The sequence below is a fragment of the Pholcus phalangioides genome, unplaced genomic scaffold (assembly GCF_987345545.1).
Source record: "Pholcus phalangioides strain wild (caught in Gottingen) unplaced genomic scaffold, Ppha-v1.0 ptg000017l_1, whole genome shotgun sequence".
Classification (NCBI taxonomy): Eukaryota; Metazoa; Arthropoda; class Arachnida; order Araneae; family Pholcidae; genus Pholcus; species Pholcus phalangioides.
This window is the reverse complement of record NW_028301610.1, coordinates 29,691,279-29,713,388: the sequence shown is the minus strand read 5'-3', so window position 1 is coordinate 29,713,388 and position 22,110 is coordinate 29,691,279. Positions and strand designations below refer to the sequence as shown.

Genomic DNA, 22,110 nt, shown 5'->3' with positions numbered 1-22,110 from the left:
AGAGAGCCTGGTACCCGATACCATCCCTCCCACATCAGGGAAATGGACCACTATGGTGGTGGAGGTGTCATGGTCTGGGCAGGCATCATGTTGGACGGCCGCACACCCCTCCATGTGTTTGGCACAGAGCCCGTGACTGCTAGGAGGTATAAAGAGATCTTAGAGCCCTATGTTCGACTTTTTAGGGGCGCAGTTGGCCCTCGGTTCCTGTTCGTGGACGACAACGCTCATCCACATCAGGCTCACCTGGTCAACGATTATCTGGAAAGTGAGGATAATCGGCGTATGGATTTGCCAGCCAAATCATCTGACCTAAACCCTATAGCTCTTGGGAGGGCAACTACATCTCGCCACCCCCTCCGAGAACCATCCAGGAACTACTACTACTACTACTAAACCAGACATGCACCTCGTCCATATTCCTCTGCGGAACCTCTAACGAATTGCTACATGTTGGAATGTGGGTGTATGCATAGTGAACCTTCCGTGAAGTTTGTTTCTGTGTAATGCTTGTTATGTGTAGTGCTGCCATCTGCAATCAATTTTTTGAACTATCAGTTTTTTCCTCAACTCATAGAGCGTGAACTGTAATGAATGAATACTTATAACGTTGTAGGCCTGTTGCTCTCTGCGGCGAGACTTTTTAACGGGGAGATCGACTCGCCTTTGCGCCTCGAAGTTGGGAACCGCAGAAAACCAACTTCAGCCGATCATCACTGCAGCGACGGTGGGGTTTAAGTGTAATTTGCTGTAGGTGGGTGGGTTTGAACCCATGTACCATGAACTCTTCCCATCTCTAACTCCGTATCTTACCAACTGCAGGAGTGGGACCGATTGCCACAGGGACTCCTCAACTGGCTCGTGTTCAGTATGCTGTCACGCTGTGCGACCTGTCCGACTGTGAGAGGGGACCATACCCCATATTAGACTAATTTTCGGTTCGATCTCGCAACGTGGATTTTGGACATTCCTGCAATGATGAGCTTTACTGACAATCATGCGTGCGTACTATGACTTTTGTATGGTACATCTCTTTGTGCTCTGTTATAACTGTGTATTCGTACCAAATTTCATTAAAATCTGTCCACTACTTTTTCAGAACTTCGACATAATGTGCTAATTCTCTTAATTTTGCACATGAGTGTATTTCAATAAGAATGTTGAATATTATGCTGGCCGACCAAACGACGGCCCAGTCCATATTCCAAGGAATTTCTGACTGATAGATAAATGTTATACTAGATTGTATGGATGAATATCATATTAGAATACTGCACAATATTATCTCAAATGTTTATTGAACACACACAACTTAATATCAGTTAGATAATATACTAATACCAGCTATATTAAAAACAGAAAAATACATTAATATTAGCTGAAAACTACCATAAATACCAGCTGACTAGCAGAGGCGCCGACGTGAAGAAAACATTAGAGGGGCTGAAAGTTGCTGGTCGTCCCGTATATACGGGACTCAATTGCGTACGCAGGAAGAGGAAGATGCATTGTTTTGCATTGTTTTGCATTGTTTTTTCAGAAATTATTGGGGGGGGGGGAGGTGGGTATACACAACACACACACACACTTTACAAAATTTGTTGGGAAGGCTCAAATGGCCTCAGCCCCTAGGTTCCAGTGCCTATACCGACTACTACTCACAATATTAGCTAAACATTACACTAAATAATAACAGAAGACTGTGCTAAATATCTGCAAATTACTATTCACAGTTATCATTGAAATCTTACACTCAATATAACCTGACACTACACTGAATATCAGTTAAGCAGTTCCTTTATTATGCTAGCTGAATAGTATTTACAATATTAACTGAACACAGCTTCAATTATTAGTTGCAACTACACTCAACATCAGCTGAATCATATTAGCTCTGAACTATTAGCTCAATAATATGCATCATAAATATGAATTGAAATTATTCCATTGAAAATCATTTATTGAATTAAATATTAGCTTCATATACAGTCTGTTTATAAGTTTAGGCACAGTAAGAGAATTTTAACAAACAGAAAACTAGATGATGCAGCACAAAAAAAGCTCTTGAAATTTATTTACACACGCACAAGGCTATATATGCACTCACTGCCATAAAAATTTGCGCACCCAGAAGAAGTCGTCAAAATGAAACGAAATTTTACACATGTAAGTACTACGTTGATATAAGTAAGTGATTAGAAAATCCAAGAAAAAGGATCATTTATTGCAGAAAAAAGTACAGATGAACAGAAGTTTTAGTACTCTGTTGGACCCCCCCCCCCTCTAGTGCGAATGCACGATGTGATACGAGCGGGCATTGAGGCATACAAGTTCCGTATGATGTCCTGAGACATCTCGTTCCATAGTTGCTGTAAATGCGCCTCTAGTTCGACCAACCTCGTAGGGTGTCCAACTTGCCGTCCCAAATGATCCCAGATATGCTCGATTGGTGACAAATCTGGGGATAGAGCAGGCCAGGGAAGGGTGGTAATGTGGCGGAGGCAGTCTTGTGACATCCTTGCTGTGTGTGGCCTAGCATTGTCTTGTTGAAAAATGGCTCCTGGGAGCCCTGCCATGAGTGGCAACACATGTGGCTGAAGGATGTTATGGACGTACCGCTGGGCTGTCATTGTGCCATGGATCAATATTAGGGGTGACCGTGTATCGTAAGCAATGGCACCCCATACCATGACACCAGCTGTGGGAGCGGTGTGTCGCTGTAAAGCGAAGGCAGGATTGAAGCGTTCACCACGGGGCCTCCACACACGAACACGATTGTCATCACTGCTCAAGTTGAATCTCGATTCGTCGCTGAAGACGACCTGGTTCCATTCCGTTGCAGTCCAATCCCGTCGTTCTCGACACCACGTTGGTGGGTGGGTGTCATTGGCAGCACACGTAATGGGCGCCGCGATACCAGATGTCCTTCAGCCAGGCGCCTTGCGATGGTTCGGGAAGACACAGGGGCCCGTAGTGAAGCTGCTGCCTGTGTCTGGATAGCGGCCAATGAGGCAGTTGGCTCTACGCGTGCGTTTCGGATGATGTGACGGTCTTCTCGACGACTGGTCTGTCGAGGGCGTCCTGAACCTGGTCGCCGTGTAAATGACGTCTCTTCTGTCCACTGGTCCCAACACCTCCTCACAGTAAAATCAGAACGGCCTAGTTGACGAGCTACTCGCCGAGCTGACCACCCAGCTTCCATCATCCCGATGATTCTTCCCCTATCGAACTCTGACAACTGCTCATATGGTCTTCGACGGCGACGTAACGGCATGTCTACCTCAGCATTTCCTTTGCAAACGATTAAATACACTCCAGCAAGCTCTGCTTACCTGTTTTATACTCCAAGGAGAACGAAGTTCAACGCCCTCTAGTGGCATTACGCAATACGCAATCACGCTGCATTTCTAATCATTTGCATATCTGCCCGACATGTATCTTCAGGCCAACTTTCGTTTCGATCCCACAATTATTTCTTGGTTCGCAAATTTTTATGGCAATGAGTGTATATATGTTATCAAAATTTCGAAAATGTGAATAAATATATAAGTATGAAAAAAACAAGTCAAGATTCATTAAGAGACGGTTAAGACCATTAAGAAGGTTATTTGTGGAGATTACAAGGAAGACAAGTCACCACTGCCCCCAAGGGGACTCGAACCCCGGTCTCTCGCTTGCCGGACGAGTGCTCTACCATCTAAGATATGGAAGCAGATAGAATGTTTCAACCTTGGAGCGTATAACAAGCGGAGAGGACATTTCTATACGCAAAAAAACAAGTGTTTAGACACAAATCAACAGACTTGTTTCCCGGTTCCTAGATCGCACACAAACATATTTTAAATATTTTGTAGAGTTGTCTTTTTAGAATGACTTAAAATTTATTCTTTTTCATGGACGGAACAGAATGTTGTATACTTTTCAGACGCAAAGAATACCATGATGGCTTTTTAAACTGTTTTCATCTTCACAATAGTTTGGGGATTCTTCCTATTGTTGGTCACTGATTGAGGTAAGAAGATAGCCTCACACATTTTCTATCGGGTTAAGGTCCGGAATTAGGCCTGGCTAGTCCAAGCAAAGTGAGTTTATCTATAAAAGTTACCGCTTTGTGGGAAGATGTATTGGGGCAACATCTTGTTGAAACACCCATTTATCCCCCCCATCTAATTATTTCCACAAATGTGAGCTAATTATGGTCACGAGTTTCCTGATAATTTTCAGACCCCTAGAAAGGACAAAAATGTCTGTCCGTTGCAGTAAGTTCCTATAAACTATTCCAGGCTTTGGTTAATCATTTGTCCCTTGTAAACGTATGGATTTACGAGCTTATATTATTTTATAATCGTTCGTTTTTAAAAGTTGATTATTGGCAGTTTGGGTTGACTATTTTTTTTAAAACGATGTGGTTGACACACAATTTTGTGATCAAGGTCATTTTATATCTGACGCAGAAATATTTTCTGACAAAATGTCATCCATTTCACTGTAGTCGTAGTTGTTGTACGCGGCCTTCCACATCGTGATTTTGGTTCAAAATCTATATTACTGGCTAGCAAATGGTAAATAATTCATTTAGATGTTGTAAAGTATTAGAAATTTCGCGTTAAAACCCTTGCCTTTTATTTCAAGCTTCCACAATTTACAAACCTCTGTCTTGGTTTTTCGATAACTTCCACATTTTGATTTAGCAATGAAATCGATGATTTCGCTTTCATATCACCCATCTGAGACGTAACCTTTAGCGTACAATCGCACACAGCCACTAATTTGCATAAAATTTCGTTTGGGACTAAACTTTTGAAAAGCCGTCTATCTCTCTCTCTCTCTCTACCGTCTCACCTGGGAGGTCATTAGCTGAAAGTTAAGAGAGAAAGACTACTAATGTGCCTCTACTTTGGTGCCTCACACCACAGTGCTTGAAATAAGAAATGCAGGGCTGTATCTCCAGTGGTGCAGATGGTAGTATGCTTGCCCGGTTTGCAAGAGGACCTTGGTTTAAGTCCCACGGCAGAGACCAGATGCCTTTTCTTTCCGAGTTTACCTCGACATAATATCCAGAAAATAACTGTTTCGTCGATATTTTTTGAAACACTTCTTTTTCATACTTTGGAACACCCTGTATATATTTATTTACATTTTTGAAATTTTATATTATATATATATATATGCATATAGCCTTGTGTGTGGTGTGTGTGCATAAATATATCTCAAGAGATTTTTTTGCTGCTTTCTCTAGTGTTTTTTGTTTGTTGCAATTTACTTACTGTGAACACACTTATGAAACAGACTGTACTAATAGCTTGATGTTATACTCAGTATTAGCTGGATATTGTACTTGAGTGTTGCACTAAATTTTTGTCGTTGAGTACACCATTCTAATCATAAATTGAATTTATTCGTATCAAATTTCAGCTGAATTTCTCATGAATATCAACTGAATTTCTCATGAATATCAACTGAATTTCTCATGAATATCAACTGAATTTCTCATGAATATCAACTGAATTTCTCATGAATATCAACTGAATTTCTCATGAATATCAACTGAATTTCTCATGAATATCAACTGAATTTCTCATGAATATCAACTGAATTTCTCATGAATATCAACTGAATTTCTCATGAATATCAACTGAATTTCTCATGAATATCAACTGAATTTCTCATGAATATCAACTGAATTTCTCATGAATATCAACTGAATTTCTCATGAATATCAACTGAATTTTGCACATGAAATATCACCTGAATTATTGTATCAAATATAAGTTAAATATTGCATTATATGTTTTCCGAATATAAAAAAAAATTAATTGGTGGAAATTTTATTGGAAAATTCAGGTTGAAATTAATTTTATAATTTTTTGGCGTTTTATTTGCACCTGAAAGCACTTTAAGACTAGAACGACCGGAGAAAACGCTATAATGTCGACAGAATTTAACTGATACACTCCATTTTTGGTGACTTTTCATCAATTTCTGAACTTGTCTCAGTGTACTGAAATTTAAAAACATTGGAGGTTTTGCTCGGGAGTTATCGACGTTTATACCTAGAACGGCCAAGAGCAGTCAAATTGAATGCTCTTGTAAATTGTACATGTTTTCTCTTTGTGGTGGGCTCTAATGAAAACTTTTGCTTTTAGGTTTATTCCTAATCATTCCCTGATGGCACACACAACACAACATGCATTTAGGAGTAACGTATCAATAAGAAAAAATAAATGAAATAATGGTATTGGTTTTGCATCCTGTTACTGGGTAATCTGAAATATCTATTGGCATGGACAGTATGCGTACACAATCAAAAAACTATATATTATTTAGCTATAGCCTCTGTTATCAAAGTTGAGAATCTGTTTTTTCTTGATCGTTCACCCGGCAAGCTCAGTTTTTGTTTTAGTTTGACATTTTTAAACTCTTCATTCCACCATCTGCTTTGAAAGCTTTTTAGAAAACATAGGCTCATTTACAGTGTGTAGGCGGCTTTTAGAAGAAGGATGCCTTGGAACAAAATAAAGATATTTTTTCTGTACTAAATGATATTTCGGACAACAAATCTGAGGCTGAGAAGACTTACGATGCAAACTCTGACAACGAAAATTATGATTTTCTGCTATATTTACCCGAAAGAGAAAGTTAAGATTCCGGAGTTGACTGGTCTGAATCAGATAATACTTACAAAAAATAAAGACAAAGATGTGTGTGTGTGTGTATCTTTTTTTTTATTGTATATTATTATATGTTAATCTGTAGTACGAAATTTGAATAGTGTGTCCTAGTTTTTCCTCGATAGTGCAAATTTACAGTGGCATAATAGTGTGCGCGAACAACTAAATAAAGTGAACGAAAAAGACCGTGATATATATATAAAATGATGTACATCTTCAACATGAAGCAATGTACGATGTGATGTAAATGCAATGTTTATCTGTTTTTTTCCATGGTAAATCTTATAGATAGTTGCCCTCAAATTTTTCATATTTATAGTTGTAAACTCATTTTATGGACACCCTGTATGCTTGAGAAAATGCAAATTTGTTCAAAATCAACAAATTGACTATATGGGATTAATGAATGTTATATTTTATTGTAAAAATTTGGTGCCGTTAAATATATTGCACTAAAAAGAAGCAGCAGTCACACAAAATGACTGCCAGCGGCCCTTTTGGGTATAACGTATAGTCCGGCCCTTCTAGTGTTAAAAATATATTTTATTAAATAGAAAAATAATCTTTTTGTTGCTATTATTTTATAGTCTGTAATTATTTATGTGTACTTATCAACATCCATATGGAGTTCGTACACGGCCATCTTAACAGCACCATGAGCCTCCAGGCAAAAGGATGCCCTGGGGAGGGGTCTAACTAGCTATTAGTTAAAGAAAAAATAAATACTGCTACTGAGTACTTCAAATATTTTGCAATGCTATTGATTATAATTTCTCACGGAACTGCGAAAACTGCATTGAATATTTGCTAAAAAGCCCATTATGAATACGGCTCCTATAGGTTTCAGTGTTTTATTTTTTGAAAGAGTTTACGTTTAGCTCGAACAACAAAAACAAAAAATTAACACTTTTTGAAATACAAATTGTTTTATACTTCTTTTCCATGGGAAATATATAAAAAAGGATATTTAAAAAATGAAAATAAATAAAATATTCATTATAACTCGCTTTAACACATTAACCTATTTTATACAAGTACAAATTATTCAATCAACACAACAGGAAAATTGTCCAACTACGTAATATTACGAAAAAATGCCCACAACAAATATGGATGCCAATACCTTCTAAAACGCAACCGACAATGATAATTCATTAATATTATAGAATTAATACGTAGTATGAATTAAATATTAAATTGGTGATAAATATACATCATAAATACAATTGTCGGCGATATTTTATGCAAACATTCAGTGTGGAATTATTCCGATAAAAACTATTTATATATTTAAGAGATGTTTTTTAATATATATTCACTTCTATTTTGTACATAATTTAATACTGGACTCAGCTGACCTGTCCAGCACCTGCTATCTCTCGATCAATAGTTATCATTATTTAGTGACCTACCGGACACCATGACAATTTCCATTAATAATCAAATCAGTATTAAAAACTATTGATGACATTGATATCAACCATAAGTAAAAATTAATGCCTCTTTACGGAATATGATTCATTAAAATCATGTACAAACTCAACGCGCACACTATTCGTAATCACGTAATCAATAATGTAGTTTGACAGACGTAATTATAACAATAATTAAAACTTTCAGTACGTTTCTATAATGAACGAAACCAAAAATCGTTAGATTAAATCTCAACGAATGTAACTTACCGTACCGCAGAAAATATTTATATCTTGTTATTTTTCGAATAATAATGTAAAATAATTATTGCTTCTACATCATTGTTTACTACGCCCTTAAAATATCCGGCTGTAATTGGGTTTCAACCTGTTGCTTTGCGTTTTTAAATAAATAAAATGATGAGTTCCTGAAAGTAGGCTTTTTGACACATATTATATTATTGCAAAAAAAACAACATACAAGTATGTATTCAATTAAAATTCCATGGTAATTAAACGCCAAACCTCACGCAAAATAACAATATGAAAAAATACGGATAGCTAGAATTTAAATATCTTTATATAGTAAAATTATTAATTTTTACCATCAAATCATGTAAATTTTTATGTAAGTTTACTTATATTTATATTATATGAAAATTCATGTAAAGTTTGTTTAGGCACACGTGAATCAGAACTGAATTTCACTGATATAGAACGTTTAAGTCAAATTATATGTCCGATTAATTAATTTAAGAGGGTATAAAAATGAAACAACATGAAAATTTCACATGAATTTGTACAGTCAGTATAAATACGTAGGTAAACAGACCTGCATCGTGTTGAATAAATATTAAATTTTTACTTTCAATCACCACCCGAAAGTTTCCAAAACTTCTCTAAAGGTCAGTATGTTTATAATATTTGAGCATGTGCATGTCTAAATGACATTACGACACAACATGAACGGAATCCTTGTTTGTTATCTTTCCTCAATGACAAAAAAAACAAAACAAATCAACTGTTGATTTTTGAAAAGTGCGACGTGTCGACACACAAAAAGAAAATTCGGATAACTTTCGTTAGGTGTATAAAACATATCGATAACTAACATATACACATCGACGACTACATGAACGAGACATGACACGACGAGTAGGAATGTCAGTCTGTGTCGGAGGATAACCGTCAACCTCGTATGAAATAACTTATCGGAGGAAACCGAAAGAAAACAAAACAAAAACAAAAAAATTATCGGGACCTTACCTTTAGGACGACTTCCTTCCATTTCGCCATGCCGGTGTCTTCAAAGATGGGAGGCGTTGGAGGCGCCATCACAACAACAACAACAACAACAACAACAATCCGAGCACTTGGATTTTAGTTAATGGTAGTGTCAAATCATAAAACGATGACTGGACAACTCTCCAGCAATTTTAGCAATTTTACAATTACAAGGAAAACGAATTGCGTTTGGAATCATTGAAATTTTTCAATTATATATTATCCACGTGGGTACTACTCTCGATACCATTGGGTAATTAAGTTTCAGAAATTGTTTGAAAAAGAAAAATCACTCGTCTGAATATCACTATTATCACAGATGTCAATTTGAATCAACATATATATAATTATAAATATTTTTATAGATTTTATTTCGGATTATATATAAGTCATCACAGAATAACTTAAAAATCAAATTTTTGGATGGCGTGAATTTTAGTTTAAGCTCGGATGTACAGAATATTTAGGAAACTGTTTAAGGATTATGATTGTATAGAGATGTTTTTATTGTTGTTATTTTCTCAAGTCAATGAATTGGCCACTTTCGAGTGTATTAACTGCGAACCTTCTCAAGAAGAGTTTTCCCTCCTTGTGTCCCGTGTGCTCAGAATCCTTGCGCAATGGCCACCGGAGTTATCGACCGCAATCGCTCAGAGCAAAAGCAAAAACCTCGTGCTTTTATGTGCGAGTGATTAAGATACGAAGACGATATAGATAACAATTTGCCAATATAATCCCAAAGAAAAACAAAGACAAATGACAGGCCCAGCGTATAGAAAAACATGTCCCTCGACTTCATCTCTGCTTAGCTTTTAATCATTATTAATGCGATTATGTTAATGGCTTGTTTCTGGTGGGAATGGCTTTTTTTAAGAGTACTGTTCAAACATTTCGTTCTTTGAGTATACTCTGTATACTTTCTCTTTAATTTATTTAACCGTGAGTTTCGTCAAACAAAAGAAAGTTCTGTCTATTATTAGTATCAAACCTGACGGGAATATGAAATCGGTCGGGATTATGGGTTTGTTTGTGCGGGAAATATTTGTATAGTTAGTTTTTCACGGGGAAAAACTTTCTAAAAGTTAAGATATGAAATATTAAAAATTGAGATCTTATAGTCTTCATTTTTTATACTTTTACGGGCTAAAATTAGTCTAAAAAATATGAGATGGTTGTAGACGAATTTGAAAAGTCAATTTGTTTTTTGTTAAACATTATTACGTTAGTAAAATTACGGCTTTCTTTCTTATACCGAGAAAAACTTGCCACATAATTACTAAAAGGAAAATTTGCCAAGATTTCAATGATTGAAATTAATGATTTTCAATGCTTTTTACGTGATAAAATTAGTCTGTAATAAATATGGAGAGTGAAATCAAGAGTTTTAATTATCGATATCATAAATTTCTCTTCGAATATTATAATGATTCTCGGTATAATGATATAGAAGCCGTAAATTTTACTAATTAAGGATGTTTATTTAGTTTTTAGTTTTGAAATTTATTTAGTAAGCTTGGGAAAATTTTTTTTTGTAGATGTCGATAGTTGGAATCTGTGATTTTTGTCATCTTTTACGGTCTAAAATGACCAAGTATACATAACAATACGGAGCTAGTTGAAAAAATGGTGAAATTCTAGAATTTTAGCTATCGATATATCATCGAATTTTATTCAAACTTCACAGAATAAATTTGGTTCGGTATAATGAGACACAAGTTTTATTAATTAAAATTTTTTGATTGGTGTTGCATAGAAATTTTATTCACGATATTTTCCTCTATTTTTATGTTACGGAAGTAAAACATTGGTTTTTCTTGGTAACTATTTTTCAAATTTGACTTCAATTTTGAAATCAGGCAAGTGTGAAAGAAATTTATGATGAAAAGATCTTGCAAACGTGATATTAAGCTGAGGGCTAGATATACGGATAGTGCACTATTTGCCTTCTAGCAACTCAAAGTATATATAGCAGAGGTCTATGGGTCAGCTGATTGAGAGGTGATAGGGTTAAACGACGGTGATTGCAACCAGTACAAAATCGATTCATGAAATTGAAAATTCGCAAATATAAGACTGAAGACCTTCAAGGCCATTATCATAATGGAAAGATAAATTTAATGGAATTAGAAGTTTTCAAGACGTTTCGTCTTTCTTCTCTCCGCATCTGCGGTGGACATTTTGAATGGTGATGAGCGCGGAGTCGCTGTCATCTTTGCACAGCAAAGGAGATCAGAATGCGACTCCGCTCCTATCCCCACTGAAGATGACGTCGAAGATGTGGACGAAACGTCTTGAAGGTGAAATTCTATTGAAAATTATGCGCTCCCCAACCGTCAGAGAAAGCGTGCAAATTTCACGAGAGATTTGCGAGTACCGCTGTGTGTGTGTGAAGGTTTAAAACTCAATTAATATTTTGATAAAAATAAGACATGGGTGGTATCGTCGTATTCAGGAAATCATGGTAGTAATCAGCATTGAGTGTTGTTTGCATCCTATTTTAATTTCCTTATGGAAGCTAATGCCACTTTATTACGCGGCATTAGCTGTTGGTGAGCAAACAATGGTGTTCTCGAAATAGATATTGTGGTTTTGTTCTTCCAGAGAGCTGTTTTTCAGACTGTCTTTTCATATTATCCTGGAGCAAACTGGACCATGGTTAAAATAGCATTTGCCCTGCAACAAGTACACACATGGAGCTCATTGGGTGTACGTCCACATTCAGGAAGATCAGGAAGGTGAGTCTACATTCAAGGATTTAGGAAAGTCATAGGTTACTTAGTTCACAGAGATGAAGCTCACGGGTGGTGAGTCAACATTAAAGAAGCTCAAAGTAAACCAGTCTACATATAGGAAGCTCAAAGTAAACCAGTCTACACACAGGAAGCTCAAAGTAAACCATTCTACATATAGGAAGATCAAGCAAAGCCAGTATACATATAGGAAGATCAAGCAAAGCCAGTCTACATATAGGAAGATCAAGCAAAGCCAGTCTACATTTAGTTAGCTCAGTGGAGGTGTTGACCTCCATAGTTGCGAAGTTCATGGGCGGTGAGTCCATATTGAGGAAGTTCGAGAGAAATGGTTCCACATTTAGGAAGTTCGAGAGAAATGGTTCCACATTTAGGAAGCTCGAGAGAAACGAGTTTACATGAAGGAAGCACGAAAGAAACGAGTCCATATTTAAGAAGCCCGGGGAAAGCGAGTCCACATTCAGGAAACTCATCGTGGCTAGTCTACATTTAGGTAGCACATTGATTGAGGATGTTCGGGAAGCTTAAAAGTAGTGAGTTCCCAATTAAAGCTCACAAATGTCGAGTCACTTGTATTTGAGAAGAGCGAAGAGAGGGATTTCACATTCACAAAAATCAGGGAAGACGCGTCTACGTCCAGGAAACTCATAGGAATTGAGTCCAACTTTACGAAGCCTAAAGAAAAGGTCTATATTTATGAAGTTAATGAAAGTTGAGCTAGCATTTACGAAGCTCTTGAGAGGCGAGTCCATACTTAAGAAGATCGAAAAAGAAGCGTGAATTTTTAGGAAGCTCGGGAGCTCAGGGAAGGGGGGGGGGTAAGTTCATATTTGGAAATCCCAGAAAAGACGAGTTAGTATTTAAGAGCTCGGGGAAGGCGAGTTTATATTTAAGAGCCCAGGGAAGGTGAGTTAGTATTTAGGAGCTCAAGGAAGGCGAGTTTATATTTAAGAGCCCAGGGAAGGTGAGTTAGTATTTAGGAGCTCAAGGAAGGCGAGTTCATATTTGGAAAGTTCATGGAAGGTGACTTCATCTTTGTGGGTAAGCCCATAGAGTCGAATTCGCATTTACGAAGCTTATGCGAGGCAAGTACGCATTTAAGAAGCTTATGCGAGGCAAGTACGCATTTAAGAAGCTTATGCGAAGCAAGTACACATTTAAGAAGCTTATACGAAGAAAGTACACATTTAAGAAGCTTATGCGAAGCAAGTATACATTTAAGAAGCTTATGCGAAGCAAGTACACATTTAAGAAGCTTATGCAAAACAAGTACACATTTAAGAAGTTTATACGAAGAAAGTACACATTTAAGAAGCTTATACGAAGAAAGTAAGGCGCGTGTAGATTTAGAAAGCTCATGGAAAGCGTGTGTAGTTAATGGGAGCTTATAAGAAAGCCACTGCAGCAAAAAGTTTTAGAAAACCCGGCATATTAGGATTTCTCCTTAGTCGCAAGGCACTAATCTCTCGGATCTTCTCGCTATTAGGCAAATAAATTACAACTAAAATTAAGAAAATAAATTTTAAAGCGCAAATTAGGACTTACATACTACGAAATGCCATGCATAACTGTTATTAATAATATCTCCCACTTTCGACATGGCACGCGTAGAAAAGGATTCCGTTGAAAAACGAATCCTCGAATTCCACGAAACGCAATCGCTAAATAAGGATTTGTTCAGTATAAATACAAACAGGATTCAAGTTTCTTGTATGGGATTAGGAAGATATATGACGAATTCCGGTGGAATTAAATTAAGTTTGCGCAACTGCGTTTATTGTGTTCTTCCTTGTCATTCGCTCTGTCGCGTAGGATTGCAATTAGAGTTGTTGCATCTCCATATAGTTTTCCTTTTCCCGTCTGCATTTCCCGCTGTCTCAAGCGCCATTTTTATTTATTTTTCTCCGTCCCGTTTTTCCGCCAAATGTGAGGACGAGGAAAAGAAAATTAAGATTGATGAGGAGAAGCGGGATTTCTCCTCTCTTTTCCTGCTGTAAAAAGGATGACTTTTGATAATAGGAAAGGATGCCTATCCTCAAATAAAGAGGATGAAAAAATACCGGGCCGTCTTTCCAGGGGAAAAAAATTGTCCAGTTTTTTCATTTAAAGAACGCAGCTGCAGTCTTATAAGATATCACACGGATATTAAAATTCATGAATTTTTCCACGTTTTTTTTTTTACTTAATAAATAAATAAATATATATATTTTTCGTGCACGTGTAAGATTATGAAGTTGTTGAGAAATTTTCAATTAAAATTTAATTAAAGAGTTGATTGGGAATTAGAATGCATTTTCTGTGATTCGACCGCTTTGTAATTATTTCATGCGTTCGAAAATTATTTCTTGGATTAATTCTAAAATTATTTCATGAATTAATTCTAAAAGTATTTCAGGAATTAGTTCTCTACAACTATTTCTTGAATTAATTCTAAAACTACTTCTTGAATTAATTCCAAAACTATTTCTTGAATTAATTCATAAATTATTTCATGAATTAATTCCAAAAGTATTTCAGGAATTAGTTCTAAACTATTTCTTGAATTAATTCTAAAACCATTTCACGAATTAATTCTAAAACTATTTCATGAATTAATTTTAAAATTATTTCATGAATTATTTCTAAAACTGTTTCAGGAATTAGTTCTAAAACTATTTCTTGAATTAATTCTAAAATTATACCTACCATTAATTCTGAATTTTCACTATTTATGAAATAATTCTAGTAATTATTCATTCTTAATAATATTTCTAGTATCAATTCCGAAATTGTTTATAGTATTAACTCCGAAATTGTTTTTAGTATTAATTTCGACATTGCTTTTTGCATTAATTCTGGAATTATTATCTCGTAAGCCACCTAATATGAAGTTATAATTGTGAACAAAAATTGGGGAAAAGTTTTTTCTCTCATTTATGCTGTGCTTCCTAACTTTTCTCCGATTTTTGAATTTGAGTATCTCAGCGGATATTGCACTTAGAAACTTGAAATTTTCCCTGTTGGTCTACAATGCAACAACTTTCTAATAGGAAGTTAGAGGACAAGGGGACCGTATAAAAATTTAGATTTTTTATTTTCTCACACACTGTATTTTCACTCTCAAAACTAGTACGTACTAGGTAATGTTTGAACGCATTTTGATCATCTTTTTAATCGGAATCATACTTCTACGAAGGACGGTTTATGAGATAAAGGCCGCATTATCACTTACAGGGCACCCTGTATATAAAATTGCGCAATTTGGTCAAGAATTGGAAGAGCTGTCAAAAAATGAGTTAGGTTGCTATTTCTATAATTGGTCAATAGGGATAATGTGTCACTTCTATAATCTCGTGCAAATGTGGAAACCAGACAGAAGAGAGAATGTTTATAATTTCACGGCAATCACCAAGTGAAAAATATAACAGATCGCGGTATATATGAACTTGAACAAAACTTTCGCTGAAGATAAGGAATGCAGGCAGGCCTAAGGCAAAAGAGAGTAAAGAAAAGAAGTCTACAATTCTCTACGATTTATTAAAAGAAATAAGAAATACTTACAGGAAAATACTCTCGCCACAAAAAGACCTTCAAGTTCCCCGGGCAATCTTTTAAATACCGCTAGTGAAATGTACTAAATGACGTTCAGTGATTTAAGTGAGTTGGAGTTGTTAATTGTCGGGATGTTTAGAACAGATATTGTCAAGGAAGTTGTCGACTATTTTTCTGTGAAAAATTCTATTAAGTCTTATGCAAAAACATAATTCCAAACTTATAAGGTCCGGTGAAGTTTTCTGTGTTATACCAGAGCTTTTACGTCCCACTAAACCAAATCGGATCAATCAATCAACACAAGTGGTGGCATCATCTATTACAGCAGTTCTCAACCTTCCTGAACTCAAGGACCAGTAAAATGTCTGAAACAATTCGACGGACCACTTGCGTCCTGCATTACGGGACATTTCTGTATTTTCAGTGGTTCTGAATTTCTTTTTTACACGTTTGTCCCGTTTTTCCAATGATGTTTATTTAAATTTATAATGTTCACTAAAATCGTTAATAAACACCGTCATCATAATTTTAGGTATAAATACAAATATTCATCTAGCATTGTCGAGTTATACTGTTTTTTTCCCTGAATTTTTCAGCAATTTTAACTACAATTGGGGATTTTCCTGACTTATGGCAACGTTTTTAAAGATAATTGGCGAAGTCCCGTATGTTACAGTAATTGGGCCATTTGAACGTTTTTTTCCATCAAAGTTTTGTTTACTTTGATTTGTAGCTACCATTTATTTCTCCACCCTTCATCTCTTTTTGCAGTAATTAGCAAATTTGTCGTAAATAGCATTTTTGGGCTGCAAATTAGAAATATCCTGCATTTATAATCGCAGTTTCCCGCATTTTCCTTGATGAGATATAATGAACTTAAGTATGAAGGTACAATTTTTATTTGCGAATGCATCCATATGAATATTACTGTAATATCAATTACAACAATTGAATAATTTTCCATCCAGTTAAAATTGAATTACCAACTCTACCTGCGGACCACCTACGCCATCGTCGCTGACCATAGGTTGAGAAACGCTGATCTATCACATTCATGGATACCACAGAAAGTGAGGCAAAGTTCTACGTTCCGCCGAATGCACTGCCTCTCCCCCGCAGCGCTACGCCCTCCGAGCCGCTAAAAAACTGGTTTTTGAGCTGTAGCTGACGTGACTTGGCCGTCAAAAACCGGTTTTTGCGCTGTGGCTTATGTGATTTTGTCGTCAAAAACCGGGTTTTACGCTGTGGCTTATGTGATTTTGCCGTCAAAAATCGGTTTTTGCGCTGTGGCTTATGTGATTTTGCCGTCAAACACTGGTTTTTGCGCTGTGGCTTATGTGATTTTGCCGTCAAACACTGGTTTTTGATGTGTGGCTGACGTGATTTTGACTGATTTCGTGGTAAAAAAAACGGTTTTCTGAGCTGTGGCTGACGTAATTTCGGCTGATTTTGCCGTCAAAAACCGGGTTTTCCGTGCTTTCGAGTGGCGTAGCGCTTCAGGTGAAGGAACCAGATTTAAAGTAATCTACGTCCTAACTCCACGAGTATGGATATCCTTAATCCTCGAGACCAGGTGAGCACGATTTACGAGACCTCATCGGATTCATTCGGGGAAAATTGCAATGATCACTCCAATCTTTCTTTAAACTGAGATAATTAACGTTTAAAGTCTGTAGAAAAAGAAAGGAAACACGAATATTATTAGTGGATAGTATTTGGTGTTGCTACTAGGATGGCATGGATTTTCATTGGAATACCACAAAAACATGCATATTTTCGTAAAGAATACTGTGATAAAAGAGGTGAGTCATTGTGTCACAGCAATCGGTCCAGATTTCATTTCCCTGTGTGTGTGTAAAAGATAATTTAAAATACGCTCAAATTTGGTTATAACGACCACGGTTGTAACTTTCCCTCGACTACAACGTCAATAATTTGTAGCTTCGGCTGATGAGTGTTGTTAATGAATCTAGCTTATAACGTCAATGAAAACGCAAAGACCTCGGACATAACGAAATTTTTTCGAAGGTTTTCCTGTAGTTTCCAAGAAATTCTTGAAAATGTGCCGTTTTTTTTCACCGAAGCTTGCTTCAATTCAAATAGTAAAATCGGGGGAATGAAGATAATTTGCGCAATTTATATAAGTTATCACAATATGATTATGAACAGAAATATCTATTTCGTATGTTTGTGAAGTAGACCCTTTTTTTACCGTAAAACAATTTTATTTGCAGACTTTTTGTAACACTTTATTTCCAACCAAGAGCTATTTGAAGCGTACATGCTGACTCTATGGCCAGCAGGACAAATGTGGCACTTGCAGTCATCTGATGCCACCGGAGATCTAAAACCTAACTTTGTAAAAATGAACTAAGCGACACATTACGAGATCACTTGAGTGATCTGGGGTGCTGTTCCAAACCACTTAAGTGGACTGTGGCACATTCTCACTCCAATTACGTGAACCGTGGTATATTTCCAGATCATTTAAGTGGCTCGCTCGCGACACATTTACAGATCACTTTAAGTGACCCGGGGTGCTGTTCCAAATCACTTAAGGAAGCCGCGGGCTATTCTTACTTCAATTAAGTGGCCGCAGCACAGTTCCAGATCACTTAAGTAGCCCGAAACGAATTTATGGATCACTTAACTGGCTTGTGTCACATTTCCAGATCACTTCAGTGTGTGACCCGCGGCTCATTTACAGATCACTACAGTGAACCACGGCACATTTCCAATTCCTTTAAGTGACCCACGGCACATTTACAGGTAAGTTAATTCTCCCGCGGCACTTTTCCAAATCAATGAAGTGGCCTGCACTCTTTCCAAAAAAAGTTGAGCACCCCTTGATTCAAAGGTAATAATTGGCAATTTTGCCGACAGGTGGCGATATTTTTTGGCAAGAACTGATTAAACTTAATCACGTAACTTCAATTACGTACAGCTCATGTTAAAGTCATAGAAGGTCTCATCCTTTTTTTAAAATTTGTTCGGTTAGTTTGTGAAGCTCACACGACAGAAATTTTCTAAGTAAAAAGTAATTATTCAAACAGTATATATATAAAAATATATTTTCTTTTAATTTTTTACGATATCCATGAATTAATGAATTAATTTACTATACAGGGTAGTAAGGAAAGTCCCTAGTTCACATTTTACTGGCGAAACGTTGATCCTAGAGGCATACTTCCTACTGGATAAAGTATCCAAATAACAACAAACATTAACGAACAACGCTTCTTTCCCTTATTTTTTTATGCTATTTTTTTCCCCAATTTTCCTTCAATTTTTGAATTCAAATATCACTGAATATTGCAAACTTGGAAACGCAGCATTTTGTTTGATGGCCACTGAAGAGGCAGGGCAACAACTTTCCAATTGGGTTATTGAAAACAGGGTGTCAGTATAAAAAGTTAGTTTTTGTATTTTAAAAATAATAATAATTATTCAACCTCTTGCAATATGAATGACGTATGTTTGGCCGCTGTGGTGGTCGAGTGGTTATAGTGACGGACTCGCGATGCGAGGATCCGGGTTCGAACCCCACAGTGGTGGTCGGCTGAAGTTGGTTTTCTGTGGTTCCCAACTTCAAAGCGCAAATGCGAGCCGATCTCCCCGTTAAAAAGTCTCGCCACAGAGAGCAACAGTCCTACAACGATAAATCATTCAATCATAACACTTCACTCATAGTTAGAAAAACTGGTGGCAGATGGCAGCACTACACATAACAAGCATTACAGAGAAACAACAAAACTTCACGTCAGGTTTCACTACACGCACATTCCCGCATGTACCGATTCGTTGGGGGGTTCCGCGGGGGAAGGGGGGTGTGGGCGGGGTGCATGTGTGGTGTAGTAGTAGTAGGTAGGGCCTCCAAAGAATGGCTCGGGGATCCATGATGTTCTTAAGTCAGCCACCTCGTTGGGCAATTTGCCTGTTGTGGCGTTGTATTTGTATTCATGGTCATTGTCGGGAGAGGGTTCTGCGATGCTGATTTTTCCGTCTGTCTAAGTTTTGGCCGCGACCCAAAATCCAACCTTTAATTTAACCTTTTCCCAAAATTTTTGACCCAAAATTTAACCTTTTCTGGCCGCGACCCAAAATCAGCTACACGATCAACTTTGCGACCCATCCGGCTATTTTTAATTAAAAAGTTCTCATCAAATATTCCTCATTAACAAAATGTTTCGTTTCGAAATCAGTCCATAATGTCTTAACTGGTGGGCCTAAGCCCAGGGTCAAAGCACAGGGCCCCAAATTAAACAGGAAGCCAAAAGTTGGTCAAAGCTTTCACTAATTCTGAAATTATTTCATAAATTCGGGAATTATTTCGCTTATTAATTTTCAATTATTTCTAATTAATTCCCGGAATCGTTTCCCATCACTCTTCTGGAATTATTTTTCACTAATTCTGGAATTACGTTGGTCTTTTATTAATTTCGAATTTTCATTCATGTTCGAATTTAGTGTGTTCATATTTTATATAGATACTTTTCAGCATTCTTGTGCATTCTTTAATTCCTTTATGAAGTTTTGGATGCCGACATCTCTCCAAAAATATTGCATGTAAAATAATAGCTTAAGAGGACCCCATCCCAGTCCGCAGAAATCATTAGGGCGTCTCTTCTAAAATAATGGTGCAACAAATAGATTTATAACCGGATTATAAGTGGATTTGTACGACCCATCCACGGAGCCTCTGCGACCCAAGTTTGGGTCAGGACCTATAGGTTGAGAATCCCTACTCTAGGATCAACGGTTTGCCAATAAAATGTGGTCTAGGGACTTCCCTTACTATCCTATACAATCACATATTGTTGTCAAGTTCAATCAAAGTTGAATGTGCAGCGGCCTAAAAAAAAAACTTCGAGTTATCGTTAGTTCGACTTATCAGAAATCCCGATTTCAGAGTTGGAGTAAAGTAAGATTTTGAAATCTTCACAGTGCTTGGATAAGCTTGAATGTAACCCATCAGCTTATTCGTTGTATTTTTCAAGTTTTATACAAGCACTTGTATAAAACCTGTATAGTGTAATACCGGCCTTAGTAAAATATATGTCAAACTACTTTTTAGATGAAGAAATCGGAAAAGATCGAAAAGATAAGTTATTTAATTTAATCATATTTAATTATTGAATGAGAAGATTTAGAAATAAACCAGACGTACACTGTATTATGAAAATGACCGCATACATGATACTCGTATAAATTAAACGAATTAAATAAAGTGTATACAAGACCATTTTCTGTCAAAAAGTGAATGACTGTCTCTCTAGTTTTTGTCCTTCTTTCGTGAGAAAGTCATTCACTTTTTTGCAAGCAGAAAAATGAATCTGCTGAATTCTTTTATTAAGGGATAAATCCTATTGCTAAATACCAAATGCTAAATCCTATTGCTAAATACCAAATGCTAAATCCTATTGCTAAATACCAAATGCTAAATCCTATTGCTAAATACCAAATGCTAAATCCTATTGCTAAATACCAAATGCTAAATCCTATTGCTAAATACCAAATGCTAAATCCTATTGCTAAATACCAAATGCTAAATACCAAATGCTAAATACCAAATGCTAAATACCAAATGCTAAATACCAAATGCTAAATACCAAATGCTAAATACCAAATGCTAAATACCAAATGCTAAATACCAAATGCTAAATCCTATTGCTAAATACCAAATGCTAAATACCAAATGCTAAATACCAAATGCTAAATACCAAATGCTAAATACCAAATGCTAAATACCAAATGCTAAATACCAAATGCTAAATACCAAATGCTAAATACCAAATGCTAAATACCAAATGCTAAATACCAAATGCTAAATACCAAATGCTAAATACCAAATGCTAAATACCAAATGCTAAATACCAAATGCTAAATACCAAATGCTAAATACCAAATGCTAAATACCAAATGCTAAATACCAAATGCTAAATACCAAATGCTAAATACCAAATGCTAAATACCAAATGCTAAATCCTATTGCTAAATACCAAATGCTAAATCCTATCACTAAATTCTATCGCTGAATGCTGAATTCTGTTGCTAAATGCTAAGTACTTTTTCTCAATGCTAAGTAATTTTTCCTAATGCTAAGTACTTTTGCTAAATGCTAAATTCTATTGCCAAGTCCTAAATTCTGTTGCTAAATTTTATATTGCTCTAAATGCTATTTTTTAAATTTTCTCTCATTCCCGAAAAGTTCGACTGAAAGGAAGAAAACTTCGAGTTAAGGGAAAATTTTAGCACTAAAATGCGGAAAAAGTTCAGGGGCGGAGTGAAAACTTCGACTTGAACAGCTATTCGAGGTGTTGGAGTTCAACTTATCGCGAATTGACTGTATATCTGTGAAATCTAAAGCCAAACGAGACTAAACTTTCGTAGCTCTCAAGACACAAAGCCATGCAAAACTTGAAGCAGCAGCTCCAATTATTTTGCCATTAAGAGCCCATTTAT

General features: G+C 36.4%; 1 protein-coding gene across 2 annotated transcripts in view; it reads right to left on the bottom strand.

Annotated features, from left to right (window-relative positions):
• Window positions 1–22,110, bottom strand: part of LOC149072875 (synaptotagmin-1-like) — a 170,810-nt gene that overhangs the window by 37,052 nt on the left and 111,648 nt on the right. Inside the window, exon 1 of one of the 2 annotated variants that reach the window (XM_089246323.1) lies at window positions 9,350–9,397. The exons of the other annotated variant lie outside the window; for it this stretch is intronic. Coding sequence (XP_089102449.1) covers window positions 9,350–9,379 — 30 coding nt within the window. The 5' untranslated portion in view covers window positions 9,380–9,397. Of the gene's footprint in view, window positions 1–9,349; window positions 9,398–22,110 lie in introns of those variants that run through there. 2 annotated transcript variants of the gene reach the window in all.